The sequence below is a fragment of the Salvelinus fontinalis genome, unplaced genomic scaffold, assembly GCF_029448725.1.
Source record: "Salvelinus fontinalis isolate EN_2023a unplaced genomic scaffold, ASM2944872v1 scaffold_0999, whole genome shotgun sequence".
Classification (NCBI taxonomy): Eukaryota; Metazoa; Chordata; class Actinopteri; order Salmoniformes; family Salmonidae; genus Salvelinus; species Salvelinus fontinalis.
Window position 1 is genome coordinate 52,096 of NW_026601208.1, and position 14,561 is coordinate 66,656.

The following is a 14,561-nucleotide window of genomic DNA, read 5'->3' on the forward strand; positions in this document are numbered from 1 at the left end:
AGGGAAGGTACTGAGAAGAGACCCAGCAGGACGGTCTGTGTTGTTATTAAGTAGTGAGTGGCTAGCCAGGCTAGGGAAGGTACTGAGAAGAGGCCCAGCAGACAGGACGGTCTGTGTTGTTATTAAGTAGTGAGTGGCTAGCCAGGCTAGGGAAGGTACTGAGAAGAGACCCAGCAGGACGGTCTGTGTTGTTATTAAGTAGTGAGTGGCTAGCCAGGCTAGGGAAGGTACTGAGAAGAGGCCCAGCAGTCAGGACGGTCTGTGTTGTTATTAAGTAGTGAGTGACTAGCCAGGCTAGGGAAGGTACTGAGAAGAGGCCCAGCAGTCAGGATGGTCTGTGTTGTTATTAAGTAGTGAGTGGCTAGCCAGGCTAGGGAAGGTACTGAGAAGAGACCCAGCAGGACGATCTGTGTTGTTATTAAGTAGTGAGTGGCTAGCCAGGCTAGGGAAGGTACTGAGAAGAGGCCCAGCAGTCAGGACGGTCTGTGTTGTTATTAAGTAGTGAGTGGCTAGCCAGGCTAGGGAAGGTACTGAGAAGAGGCCCAGCAGGATGGTCTGTGTTGTTATTAAGTAGTGAGTGGCTAGCCAGGCTAGGGAAGGTACTGAGAAGAGGCCCAGCAGACAGGACGGTCTGTGTTGTTATTAAGTAGTGAGTGGCTAGCCAGGCTAGGGAAGGTACTGAGAAGAGGCCCAGCAGACAGGACGGTCTGTGTTGTTATTAAGTAGTGAGTGGCTAGCCAGGCTAGGGAAGGTACTGAGAAGAGGCCCAGCAGTCAGGACGGTCTGTGTTGTTATTAAGTAGTGAGTGACTAGCCAGGCTAGGGAAGGTACTGAGAAGAGGCCCAGCAGTCAGGATGGTCTGTGTTGTTATTAAGTAGTGAGTGGCTAGCCAGGCTAGGGAAGGTACTGAGAAGAGGCCCAGCAGGACGGTCTGTGTTGTTATTAAGTAGTGAGTGGCTAGCCAGGCTAGGGAAGGTACTGAGAAGAGGCCCAGCAGTCAGGATGGTCTGTGTTGTTATTAAGTAGTGAGTGGCTAGCCAGGCTAGGGAAGGTACTGAGAAGAGGCCCAGCAGTCAGGACGGTCTGTGTTGTTATTAAGTAGTGAGTGGCTAGCCAGGCTAGGGAAGGTACTGAGAAGAGACCCAGCAGGACGGTCTGTGTTGTTATTAAGTAGTGAGTGGCTAGCCAGGCTAGGGAAGGTACTGAGAAGAGGCCCAGCAGACAGGACGGTCTGTGTTGTTATTAAGTAGTGAGTGGCTAGCCAGGCTAGGGAAGGTACTGAGAAGAGACCCAGCAGGACGGTCTGTGTTGTTATTAAGTAGTGAGTGGCTAGCCAGGCTAGGGAAGGTACTGAGAAGAGGCCCAGCAGTCAGGACGGTCTGTGTTGTTATTAAGTAGTGAGTGACTAGCCAGGCTAGGGAAGGTACTGAGAAGAGGCCCAGCAGTCAGGATGGTCTGTGTTGTTATTAAGTAGTGAGTGGCTAGCCAGGCTAGGGAAGGTACTGAGAAGAGACCCAGCAGGACGATCTGTGTTGTTATTAAGTAGTGAGTGGCTAGCCAGGCTAGGGAAGGTACTGAGAAGAGGCCCAGCAGTCAGGACGGTCTGTGTTGTTATTAAGTAGTGAGTGGCTAGCCAGGCTAGGGAAGGTACTGAGAAGAGGCCCAGCAGGATGGTCTGTGTTGTTATTAAGTAGTGAGTGGCTAGCCAGGCTAGGGAAGGTACTGAGAAGAGGCCCAGCAGACAGGACGGTCTGTGTTGTTATTAAGTAGTGAGTGGCTAGCCAGGCTAGGGAAGGTACTGAGAAGAGGCCCAGCAGACAGGACGGTCTGTGTTGTTATTAAGTAGTGAGTGGCTAGCCAGGCTAGGGAAGGTACTGAGAAGAGGCCCAGCAGTCAGGACGGTCTGTGTTGTTATTAAGTAGTGAGTGGCTAGCCAGGCTAGGGAAGGTACTGAGAAGAGGTCCAGCAGACAGGACGGTCTGTGTTGTTATTAAGTAGTGAGTGGCTAGCCAGGCTAGGGAAGGTACTGAGAAGAGGCCCAGCAGGACGGTCTGTGTTGTTATTAAGTAGTGAGTGGCTAGCCAGGCTAGGGAAGGTACTGAGAAGAGGCCCAGCAGACAGGACGGTCTGTGTTGTTATTAAGTAGTGAGTGGCTAGCCAGGCTAGGGAAGGTACTGAGAAGAGGCCCAGCAGTCAGGACGGTCTGTGTTGTTATTAAGTAGTGAGTGGCTAGCCAGGCTAGGGAAGGTACTGAGAAGAGGCCCAGCAGACAGGATGGTCTGTGTTGTTATTAAGTAGTGAGTGGCTAGCCAGGCTAGGGAAGGTACTGAGAAGAGGCCCAGCAGGACGGTCTGTGTTGTTATTAAGTAGTGAGTGGCTAGCCAGGCTAGGGAAGGTACTGAGAAGAGGCCCAGCAGGACGGTCTGTGTTGTTATTAAGTAGTGAGTGGCTAGCCAGGCTAGGGAAGGTACTGAGAAGAGGCCCAGCAGTCAGGACGGTCTGTGTTGTTATTAAGTAGTGAGTGGCTAGCCAGGCTAGGGAAGGTACTGAGAAGAGGCCCAGCAGACAGGACGGTCTGTGTTGTTATTAAGTAGTGAGTGGCTAGCCAGGCTAGGGAAGATATTGAGAAGAGGCCCAGCAGACAGGACGGTCTGTGTTGTTATTAAGTAGTGAGTGGCTAGCCAGGCTAGGGAAGGTACTGAGAAGAGACCCAGCAGACAGGACGGTCTGTGTTGTTATTAAGTAGTGAGTGGCTAGCCAGGCTAGGGAAGGTACTGAGAAGAGGCCCAGCAGTCAGGACGGTCTGTGTTGTTATTAAGTAGTGAGTGGCTAGCCAGGCTAGGGAAGGTACTGAGAAGAGAACCAGCAGTCAGGACGGTCTGTGTTGTTATTAAGTAGTGAGTGGCTAGCCAGGCTAGGGAAGGTACTGAGAAGAGGCCCAGCAGGATGGTCTGTGTTGTTATTAAGTAGTGAGTGGCTAGCCAGGCTAGGGAAGGTACTGAGAAGAGGCCCAGCAGACAGGATGGTCTGTGTTGTTATTAAGTAGTGAGTGGTTAGCCTGGCTAGGGAAGGTACTGAGAAGAGGCCCAGCAGGACAGTCTGTGTTGTTATTAAGTAGTGAGTGGCTAGCCAGGCTAGGGAAGGTACTGAGAAGAGGCCCAGCAGACAGGACGGTCTGTGTTGTTATTAAGTAGTGAGTGGCTAGCCAGGCTAGGGAAGGTACTGAGAAGAGGCCCAGCAGACAGGACGGTCTGTGTTGTTATTAAGTAGTGAGTGGCTAGCCAGGCTAGGGAAGGTACTGAGAAGAGGCCCAGCAGTCAGGACGGTCTGTGTTGTTATTAAGTAGTGAGTGGCTAGCCAGGCTAGGGAAGGTACTGAGAAGAGGTCCAGCAGACAGGACGGTCTGTGTTGTTATTAAGTAGTGAGTGGCTAGCCAGGCTAGGGAAGGTACTGAGAAGAGGCCCAGCAGGACGGTCTGTGTTGTTATTAAGTAGTGAGTGGCTAGCCAGGCTAGGGAAGGTACTGAGAAGAGGCCCAGCAGACAGGACGGTCTGTGTTGTTATTAAGTAGTGAGTGGCTAGCCAGGCTAGGGAAGGTACTGAGAAGAGGCCCAGCAGTCAGGACGGTCTGTGTTGTTATTAAGTAGTGAGTGGCTAGCCAGGCTAGGGAAGGTACTGAGAAGAGGCCCAGCAGACAGGATGGTCTGTGTTGTTATTAAGTAGTGAGTGGCTAGCCAGGCTAGGGAAGGTACTGAGAAGAGGCCCAGCAGGACGGTCTGTGTTGTTATTAAGTAGTGAGTGGCTAGCCAGGCTAGGGAAGGTACTGAGAAGAGGCCCAGCAGGACGGTCTGTGTTGTTATTAAGTAGTGAGTGGCTAGCCAGGCTAGGGAAGGTACTGAGAAGAGGCCCAGCAGACAGGATGGTCTGTGTTGTTATTAAGTAGTGAGTGGCTAGCCAGGCTAGGGAAGGTACTGAGAAGAGGCCCAGCAGGACGGTCTGTGTTGTTATTAAGTAGTGAGTGGCTAGCCAGGCTAGGGAAGGTACTGAGAAGAGGCCCAGCAGGACGGTCTGTGTTGTTATTAAGTAGTGAGTGGTTAGCCAGGCTAGGGAAGGTACTGAGAAGAGACCCAGCAGGACGGTCTGTGTTGTTATTAAGTAGTGAGTGGCTAGCCAGGCTAGGGAAGGTACTGAGAAGAGGCCCAGCAGTCAGGACAGTCTGTGTTGTTATTAAGTAGTGAGTGGCTAGCCAGGCTAGGGAAGGTACTGAGAAGAGGCCCAGCAGGACGGTCTGTGTTGTTATTAAGTAGTGAGTGGCTAGCCAGGCTAGGGAAGGTACTGAGAAGAGGCCCAGCAGTCAGGATGGTCTGTGTTGTTATTAAGTAGTGAGTGGCTAGCCAGGCTAGTGAAGGTACTGAGAAGAGGCCCAGCAGTCAGGACGGTCTGTGTTGTTATTAAGTAGTGAGTGGCTAGCCAGGCTAGGGAAGGTACTGAGAAGAGGCCCAGCAGTCAGGACGGTCTGTGTTGTTATTAAGTAGTGAGTGACTAGCCAGGCTAGGGAAGGTACTGAGAAGAGGCCCAGCAGTCAGGATGGTCTGTGTTGTTATTAAGTAGTGAGTGGCTAGCCAGGCTAGGGAAGGTACTGAGAAGAGGCCCAGCAGGACGGTCTGTGTTGTTATTAAGTAGTGAGTGGCTAGCCAGGCTAGGGAAGGTACTGAGAAGAGGCCCAGCAGTCAGGATGGTCTGTGTTGTTATTAAGTAGTGAGTGGGTAGCCAGGCTAGGGAAGGTACTGAGAAGAGGCCCAGCAGTCAGGACGGTCTGTGTTGTTATTAAGTAGTGAGTGGCTAGCCAGGCTAGGGAAGGTACTGAGAAGAGACCCAGCAGGACGGTCTGTGTTGTTATTAAGTAGTGAGTGGCTAGCCAGGCTAGGGAAGGTACTGAGAAGAGGCCCAGCAGACAGGACGGTCTGTGTTGTTATTAAGTAGTGAGTGGCTAGCCAGGCTAGGGAAGGTACTGAGAAGAGACCCAGCAGGACGGTCTGTGTTGTTATTAAGTAGTGAGTGGCTAGCCAGGCTAGGGAAGGTACTGAGAAGAGGCCCAGCAGTCAGGACGGTCTGTGTTGTTATTAAGTAGTGAGTGACTAGCCAGGCTAGGGAAGGTACTGAGAAGAGGCCCAGCAGTCAGGATGGTCTGTGTTGTTATTAAGTAGTGAGTGGCTAGCCAGGCTAGGGAAGGTACTGAGAAGAGACCCAGCAGGACGGTCTGTGTTGTTATTAAGTAGTGAGTGGCTAGCCAGGCTAGGGAAGGTACTGAGAAGAGGCCCAGCAGTCAGGACGGTCTGTGTTGTTATTAAGTAGTGAGTGGCTAGCCAGGCTAGGGAAGGTACTGAGAAGAGGCCCAGCAGGATGGTCTGTGTTGTTATTAAGTAGTGAGTGGCTAGCCAGGCTAGGGAAGGTACTGAGAAGAGGCCCAGCAGACAGGACGGTCTGTGTTGTTATTAAGTAGTGAGTGGCTAGCCAGGCTAGGGAAGGTACTGAGAAGAGGCCCAGCAGACAGGACGGTCTGTGTTGTTATTAAGTAGTGAGTGGCTAGCCAGGCTAGGGAAGGTACTGAGAAGAGGCCCAGCAGTCAGGACGGTCTGTGTTGTTATTAAGTAGTGAGTGGCTAGCCAGGCTAGGGAAGGTACTGAGAAGAGGTCCAGCAGACAGGACGGTCTGTGTTGTTATTAAGTAGTGAGTGGCTAGCCAGGCTAGGGAAGGTACTGAGAAGAGGCCCAGCAGGACGGTCTGTGTTGTTATTAAGTAGTGAGTGGCTAGCCAGGCTAGGGAAGGTACTGAGAAGAGGCCCAGCAGACAGGACGGTCTGTGTTGTTATTAAGTAGTGAGTGGCTAGCCAGGCTAGGGAAGGTACTGAGAAGAGGCCCAGCAGTCAGGACGGTCTGTGTTGTTATTAAGTAGTGAGTGGCTAGCCAGGCTAGGGAAGGTACTGAGAAGAGGCCCAGCAGACAGGATGGTCTGTGTTGTTATTAAGTAGTGAGTGGCTAGCCAGTCTAGGGAAGGTACTGAGAAGAGGCCCAGCAGGACGGTCTGTGTTGTTATTAAGTAGTGAGTGGCTAGCCAGGCTAGGGAAGGTACTGAGAAGAGGCCCAGCAGGACGGTCTGTGTTGTTATTAAGTAGTGAGTGGCTAGCCAGGCTAGGGAAGGTACTGAGAAGAGGCCCAGCAGTCAGGACGGTCTGTGTTGTTATTAAGTAGTGAGTGGCTAGCCAGGCTAGGGAAGGTACTGAGAAGAGGCCCAGCAGACAGGACGGTCTGTGTTGTTATTAAGTAGTGAGTGGTTAGCCAGGCTAGGGAAGGTACTGAGAAGAGGCCCAGCAGACAGGACGGTCTGTGTTGTTATTAAGTAGTGAGTGGCTAGCCAGGCTAGGGAAGATATTGAGAAGAGGCCCAGCAGACAGGACGGTCTGTGTTGTTATTAAGTAGTGAGTGGCTAGCCAGGCTAGGGAAGGTACTGAGAAGAGACCCAGCAGACAGGACGGTCTGTGTTGTTATTAAGTAGTGAGTGGCTAGCCAGGCTAGGGAAGGTACTGAGAAGAGGCCCAGCAGTCAGGACGGTCTGTGTTGTTATTAAGTAGTGAGTGGCTAGCCAGGCTAGGGAAGGTACTGAGAAGAGGCCCAGCAGGACGGTCTGTGTTGTTATTAAGTAGTGAGTGGCTAGCCAGGCTAGGGAAGGTACTGAGAAGAGGCCCAGCAGTCAGGACGGTCTGTGTTGTTATTAAGTAGTGAGTGGCTAGCCAGGCTAGGGAAGGTACTGAGAAGAGGCCCAGCAGGATGGTCTGTGTTGTTATTAAGTAGTGAGTGGCTAGCCAGGCTAGGGAAGGTACTGAGAAGAGGCCCAGCAGACAGGATGGTCTGTGTTGTTATTAAGTAGTGAGTGGTTAGCCTGGCTAGGGAAGGTACTGAGAAGAGGCCCAGCAGGACAGTCTGTGTTGTTATTAAGTAGTGAGTGGCTACCAGGCTAGGGAAGGTACTGAGAAGAGGCCCAGCAGACAGGACGGTCTGTGTTGTTATTAAGTAGTGAGTGGCTAGCCAGGCTAGGGAAGGTACTGAGAAGAGACCCAGCAGACAGGACGGTCTGTGTTGTTATTAAGTAGTGAGTGGCTAGCCAGGCTAGGGAAGGTACTGAGAAGAGGCCCAGCAGACAGGACGGTCTGTGTTGTTATTAAGTAGTGAGTGGTTAGCCAGGCTAGGGAAGGTACTGAGAAGAGGCCCAGCAGTCAGGACGGTCTGTGTTGTTATTAAGTAGTGAGTGGCTAGCCAGGCTAGGGAAGGTACTGAGAAGAGGCCCAGCAGACAGGACGGTCTGTGTTGGTATTAAGTAGTGAGTGGCTAGCCAGGCTAGGGAAGGTACTGAGAAGAGGCCCAGCAGGACGGTCTGTGTTGTTATTAAGTAGTGAGTGGCTAGCCAGGCTAGGGAAGGTACTGAGAAGAGGCCCAGCAGTCAGGATGGTCTGTGTTGTTATTAAGTAGTGAGTGGCTAGCCAGGCTAGGGAAGGTACTGAGAAGAGGCCCAGCAGACAGGACGGTCTGTGTTGTTATTAAGTAGTGAGTGGCTAGCCAGGCTAGGGAAGGTACTGAGAAGAGGCCCAGCAGTCAGGACGGTCTGTGTTGTTATTAAGTAGTGAGTGGCTAGCCAGGCTAGGGAAGGTACTGAGAAGAGGCCCAGCAGGACGGTCTGTGTTGTTATTAAGTAGTGAGTGGTTAGCCAGGCTAGGGAAGGTACTGAGAAGAGACCCAGCAGGACGGTCTGTGTTGTTATTAAGTAGTGAGTGGCTAGCCAGGCTAGGGAAGGTACTGAGAAGAGGCCCAGCAGTCAGGACAGTCTGTGTTGTTATTAAGTAGTGAGTGGCTAGCCAGGCTAGGGAAGGTACTGAGAAGAGGCCCAGCAGGACGGTCTGTGTTGTTATTAAGTAGTGAGTGGCTAGCCAGGCTAGGGAAGATACTGAGAAGAGGCCCAGCAGTCAGGATGGTCTGTGTTGTTATTAAGTAGTGAGTGGCTAGCCAGGCTAGGGAAGGTACTGAGAAGAGGCCCAGCAGTCAGGACGGTCTGTGTTGTTATTAAGTAGTGAGTGGCTAGCCAGGCTAGGGAAGGTACTGAGAAGAGACCCAGCAGGACGGTCTGTGTTGTTATTAAGTAGTGAGTGGCTAGCCAGGCTAGGGAAGGTACTGAGAAGAGGCCCAGCAGACAGGACGGTCTGTGTTGTTATTAAGTAGTGAGTGGCTAGCCAGGCTAGGGAAGGTACTGAGAAGAGACCCAGCAGGACGGTCTGTGTTGTTATTAAGTAGTGAGTGGCTAGCCAGGCTAGGGAAGGTACTGAGAAGAGGCCCAGCAGTCAGGACGGTCTGTGTTGTTATTAAGTAGTGAGTGGCTAGCCAGGCTAGGGAAGGTACTGAGAAGAGGCCCAGCAGGACGGTCTGTGTTGTTATTAAGTAGTGAGTGGCTAGCCAGGCTAGGGAAGGTACTGAGAAGAGGCCCAGCAGACAGGACGGTCTGTGTTGTTATTAAGTAGTGAGTGGCTAGCCAGGCTAGGGAAGGTACTGAGAAGAGGCCCAGCAGTCAGGACGGTCTGTGTTGTTATTAAGTAGTGAGTGGCTAGCCAGGCTAGGGAAGGTACTGAGAAGAGGCCCAGCAGTCAGGACGGTCTGTGTTGTTATTAAGTAGTGAGTGACTAGCCAGGCTAGGGAAGGTACTGAGAAGAGGCCCAGCAGTCAGGATGGTCTGTGTTGTTATTAAGTAGTGAGTGGCTAGCCAGGCTAGGGAAGGTACTGAGAAGAGACCCAGCAGGACGGTCTGTGTTGTTATTAAGTAGTGAGTGGCTAGCCAGGCTAGGGAAGGTACTGAGAAGAGGCCCAGCAGTCAGGACGGTCTGTGTTGTTATTAAGTAGTGAGTGGCTAGCCAGGCTAGGGAAGGTACTGAGAAGAGGCCCAGCAGGATGGTCTGTGTTGTTATTAAGTAGTGAGTGGCTAGCCAGGCTAGGGAAGGTACTGAGAAGAGGCCCAGCAGACAGGACGGTCTGTGTTGTTATTAAGTAGTGAGTGGCTAGCCAGGCTAGGGAAGGTACTGAGAAGAGGCCCAGCAGTCAGGACGGTCTGTGTTGTTATTAAGTAGTGAGTGGCTAGCCAGGCTAGGGAAGGTACTGAGAAGAGGTCCAGCAGACAGGACGGTCTGTGTTGTTATTAAGTAGTGAGTGGCTAGCCAGGCTAGGGAAGGTACTGAGAAGAGGCCCAGCAGGACGGTCTGTGTTGTTATTAAGTAGTGAGTGGCTAGCCAGGCTAGGGAAGGTACTGAGAAGAGGCCCAGCAGACAGGACGGTCTGTGTTGTTATTAAGTAGTGAGTGGCTAGCCAGGCTAGGGAAGGTACTGAGAAGAGGCCCAGCAGTCAGGACGGTCTGTGTTGTTATTAAGTAGTGAGTGGCTAGCCAGGCTAGGGAAGGTACTGAGAAGAGGCCCAGCAGACAGGATGGTCTGTGTTGTTATTAAGTAGTGAGTGGCTAGCCAGGCTAGGGAAGGTACTGAGAAGAGGCCCAGCAGGACGGTCTGTGTTGTTATTAAGTAGTGAGTGGCTAGCCAGGCTAGGGAAGGTACTGAGAAGAGGCCCAGCAGGACGGTCTGTGTTGTTATTAAGTAGTGAGTGGTTAGCCAGGCTAGGGAAGGTACTGAGAAGAGGCCCAGCAGACAGGACGGTCTGTGTTGTTATTAAGTAGTGAGTGGCTAGCCAGGCTAGGGAAGGTACTGAGAAGAGACCCAGCAGTCAGGACGGTCTGTGTTGTTATTAAGTAGTGAGTGGTTAGCCAGGCTAGGGAAGGAACTGAGAAGAGGCCCAGCAGGACGGTCTGTGTTGTTATTAAGTAGTGAGTGGCTAGCCAGGCTAGGGAAGGTACTGAGAAGAGGCCCAGCAGGACGGTCTGTGTTGTTATTAAGTAGTGAGTGGCTAGCCAGGCTAGGGAAGGTACTGAGAAGAGACCCAGCAGTCAGGACGGTCTGTGTTGTTATTAAGTAGTGAGTGGCTAGCCAGGCTAGGGAAGGTACTGAGAAGAGTCCCAGCAGTCAGGATGGTCTGTGTTGTTATTAAGTAGTGAGTGGCTAGCCAGGCTAGGGAAGGTACTGAGAAGAGGCCCAGCAGGATGGTCTGTGTTGTTATTAAGTAGTGAGTGGCTAGCCAGGCTAGGGAAGGTACTGAGAAGAGGCCCAGCAGACAGGACGGTCTGTGTTGTTATTAAGTAGTGAGCGGCTAGCCAGGCTAGGGAAGGTACTGAGAAGAGACCCAGCAGTCAGGACGGTCTGTGTTGTTATTAAGTAGTGAGTGGCTAGCCAGGCTAGGGAAGGTACTGAGAAGAGGCTCAGCAGGACGGTCTGTGTTGTTATTAAGTAGTGAGTGGCTAGCCAGGCTAGGGAAGGTACTGAGAAGAGGCCCAGCAGACAGGACGGTCTGTGTTGTTATTAAGTAGTGAGTGGCTAGCCAGGCTAGGGAAGGTACTGAGAAGAGGCCCAGCAGGACGGTCTGTGTTGTTATTAAGTAGTGAGTGGCTAGCCAGGCTAGGGAAGGTACTGAGAAGAGGCCCAGCAGTCAGGACGGTCTGTGTTGTTATTAAGTAGTGAGTGGCTAGCCAGGCTAGGGAAGGTACTGAGAAGAGGCCCAGCAGGACGGTCTGTGTTGTTATTAAGTAGTGAGTGGTTAGCCAGGCTAGGGAAGGTGCTGAGAAGAGGTCCAGCAGTCAGGATGGTCTGTGTTGTTATTAAGTAGTGAGTGGTTAGCCAGGCTAGGGAAGGTACTGAGAAGAGGCCCAGCAGACAGGACGGTCTGTGTTGTTATTAAGTAGTGAGCGGCTAGCCAGGCTAGGGAAGGTACTGAGAAGAGGCCCAGCAGTCAGGACGGTCTGTGTTGTTATTAAGTAGTGAGTGGCTAGCCAGGCTAGGGAAGGTACTGAGAAGAGGCCCAGCAGTCAGGACGGTCTGTGTTGTTATTAAGTAGTGAGTGGTTAGCCAGGCTAGGGAAGGTACTGAGAAGAGGCCCAGCAGTCAGGACGGTCTGTGTTGTTATTAAGTAGTGAGTGGCTAGCCAGGCTAGGGAAGGTACTGAGAAGAGGCCCAGCAGACAGGACGGTCTGTGTTGTTATTAAGTAGTGAGTGGCTAGCCAGGCTAGGGAAGGTACTGAGAAGAGGCCCAGCAGTCAGGACGGTCTGTGTTGTTATTAAGTAGTGAGTGGTTAGCCAGGCTAGGGAAGGTACTGAGAAGAGGCCCAGCAGTCAGGACGGTCTGTGTTGTTATTAAGTAGTGAGTGGCTAGCCAGGCTAGGGAAGGTACTGAGAAGAGGCCCAGCAGACAGGACGGTCTGTGTTGTTATTAAGTAGTGAGTGGCTAGCCAGGCTAGGGAAGGTACTGAGAAGAGGCCCAGCAGTCAGGACGGTCTGTGTTGTTATTAAGTAGTGAGTGGCTAGCCAGGCTAGGGAAGGTACTGAGAAGAGGCCCACCAGACAGGACGGTCTGTGTTGTTATTAAGTAGTGAGTGGCTAGCCAGGTTAGGGAAGGTACTGAGAAGAGGCCCAGCAGGACGGTCTGTGTTGTTATTAAGTAGTGAGTGGCTAGCCAGGCTAGGGAAGGTACTGAGAAGAGGCCCAGCAGGACGGTCTGTGTTGTTATTAAGTAGTGAGTGGCTAGCCAGGCTAGGGAAGGTACTGAGAAGAGGCCCAGCAGGACGGTCTGTGTTGTTATTAAGTAGTGAGTGGCTAGCCAGGCTAGGGAAGGTACTGAGAAGAGGCCCAGCAGACAGGACGGTCTGTGTTGTTATTAAGTAGTGAGTGGCTAGCCAGGCTAGGGAAGGTACTGAGAAGAGGCCCAGCAGTCAGGACGGTCTGTGTTGTTATTAAGTAGTGAGTGGTTAGCCAGGCTAGGGAAGGTACTGAGAAGAGGCCCAGCAGACAGGACGGTCTGTGTTGTTATTAAGTAGTGAGTGGCTAGCCAGGCTAGGGAAGGTACTGAGAAGAGGCCCAGCAGACAGGACGGTCTGTGTTGTTATTAAGTAGTGAGTGGCTAGCCAGGCTAGGGAAGGTACTGAGAAGAGGCCCAGCAGTCAGGACGGTCTGTGTTGTTATTAAGTAGTGAGTGGCTAGCCAGGCTAGGGAAGGTACTGAGAAGAGGCCCAGCAGGACGGTCTGTGTTGTTATTAAGTAGTGAGTGGCTAGCCAGGCTAGGGAAGGTACTGAGAAGAGGCCCAGCAGGACGGTCTGTGTTGTTATTAAGTAGTGAGTGGCTAGCCAGGCTAGGGAAGGTACTGAGAAGAGGCCCAGCAGGACGGTCTGTGTTGTTATTAAGTAGTGAGTGGCTAGCCAGGCTAGGGAAGGTACTGAGAAGAGACCCAGCAGTCAGGACGGTCTGTGTTGTTATTAAGTAGTGAGTGGCTAGCCAGGCTAGGGAAGGTACTGAGAAGAGGCCCAGCAGGACGGTCTGTGTTGTTATTAAGTAGTGAGTGGCTAGCCAGGCTAGGGAAGGTACTGAGAAGAGGCCCAGCAGTCAGGACGGTCTGTGTTGTTATTAAGTAGTGAGTGGCTAGCCAGGCTAGGGAAGGTACTGAGAAGAGGCCCAGCAGTCAGGACGGTCTGTGTTGTTATTAAGTAGTGAGTGGCTAGCCAGGCTAGGGAAGGTACTGAGAAGAGGCCCAGCAGGACGGTCTGTGTTGTTATTAAGTAGTGAGTGGCTAGCCAGGCTAGGGAAGGTACTGAGAAGAGGCCCAGCAGGACGGTCTGTGTTGTTATTAAGTAGTGAGTGGCTAGCCAGGCTAGGGAAGGTACTGAGAAGAGGCCCAGCAGGACGGTCTGTGTTGTTATTAAGTAGTGAGTGGCTAGCCAGGCTAGGGAAGGTACTGAGAAGAGGCCCAGCAGACAGGACGGTCTGTGTTGTTATTAAGTAGTGAGTGGCTAGCCAGGCTAGGGAAGGTACTGAGAAGAGGCCCAGCAGTCAGGACGGTCTGTGTTGTTATTAAGTAGTGAGTGGTTAGCCAGGCTAGGGAAGGTACTGAGAAGAGGCCCAGCAGACAGGACGGTCTGTGTTGTTATTAAGTAGTGAGTGGCTAGCCAGGCTAGGGAAGGTACTGAGAAGAGGCCCAGCAGACAGGACGGTCTGTGTTGTTATTAAGTAGTGAGTGGCTAGCCAGGCTAGGGAAGGTACTGAGAAGAGGCCCAGCAGTCAGGACGGTCTGTGTTGTTATTAAGTAGTGAGTGGCTAGCCAGGCTAGGGAAGGTACTGAGAAGAGGCCCAGCAGGACGGTCTGTGTTGTTATTAAGTAGTGAGTGGCTAGCCAGGCTAGGGAAGGTACTGAGAAGAGGCCCAGCAGGACGGTCTGTGTTGTTATTAAGTAGTGAGTGGCTAGCCAGGCTAGGGAAGGTACTGAGAAGAGGCCCAGCAGTCAGGACGGTCTGTGTTGTTATCAAGTAGTGAGTGGCTAGCCAGGCTAGGGAAGGTACTGAGAAGAGACCCAGCAGTCACGACGGTCTGTGTTGTTATTAAGTAGTGAGTGGCTAGCCAGGCTAGGGAAGGTACTGAGAAGAGGCCCAGCAGGACGGTCTGTGTTGTTATTAAGTAGTGAGTGGCTAGCCAGGCTAGGGAAGGTACTGAGAAGAGGCCCAGCAGTCAGGACGGTCTGTGTTGTTATTAAGTAGTGAGTGGCTAGCCAGGCTAGGGAAGGTACTGAGAAGAGGCCCAGCAGTCAGGACGGTCTGTGTTGTTATTAAGTAGTGATTGGCTAGCCAGGCTAGGGAAGGTACTGAGAAGAGGCCCAGCAGACAGGACGGTCTGTGTTGTTATTAAGTAGTGAGTGGCTAACCAGGCTAGGGAAGGTACTGAGAAGAGGCCCAGCAGACAGGATGGTCTGTGTTGTATTACAATGAATAAACAACCTTTGAAATATCTTCTTTGAGTGTAGAGCCTCAACACTGAATGTAATGCCAATGGTTTCATTTAGGTCCACGCAACACAAGCTGTTTCAATAACCTATGTTGTAACACCTCTGTCTCAGTAAGGAGCCAGCAGAGAGTGAAGAGGTGGGCATTTGGGATTAACGAGGTGTTGAAGGATCCTGTTGTAACACCTCTCTCTCTCTCTCTCTCTAGTAAGGAGCCAGGCCAGCAGAGAGTGAAGAGGTGGGCATTTGGGATTAACGAGGTGTTGAAGGATCCTGTTGGGAGAGAACAGTTCCTCAAGTTCCTGGAGTCGGAGTTCAGCTCAGAGAACCTCAGGTATGTCTACTGTTCTTTACTCTGTATTACACAGTACTTTACTCTAGTACTCTACTGTACTTTACTCTGTATTACACAGTACTTTACTCTAGTACTTTACTGTACTCAGAGAACCTCAGGTATGTCTACTGTTCTTTACTCTGTATTATACAGTACTTTACTCTACTCTAGTACTCTACTGTACTTTACTCTATTATACATTACTTTACTCTAGTACTCTACTCTAGTACTCGACAGTACTTTACTGTACTCTACAGTACTTCACTCTATAT

At 51.5% G+C, this 14,561-nt stretch overlaps 1 protein-coding gene across 1 annotated transcript in view; it reads left to right on the plus strand.

The window, feature by feature from the left end:
* Positions 1 to 14,289, plus strand: part of LOC129848130 (regulator of G-protein signaling 7-like) — a gene marked incomplete at its 3' end in the record, with an annotated part of 58,880 nt that extends 44,591 nt beyond the window's left edge. Inside the window, exon 10 of the mRNA XM_055915604.1 lies at positions 14,164 to 14,289. Within this exon, the coding sequence (XP_055771579.1) occupies positions 14,164 to 14,289 (126 nt within the window). The remainder of the gene's footprint in view (positions 1 to 14,163) is intronic.
* Between the last annotated feature and the right edge of the window lie 272 nt (positions 14,290 to 14,561).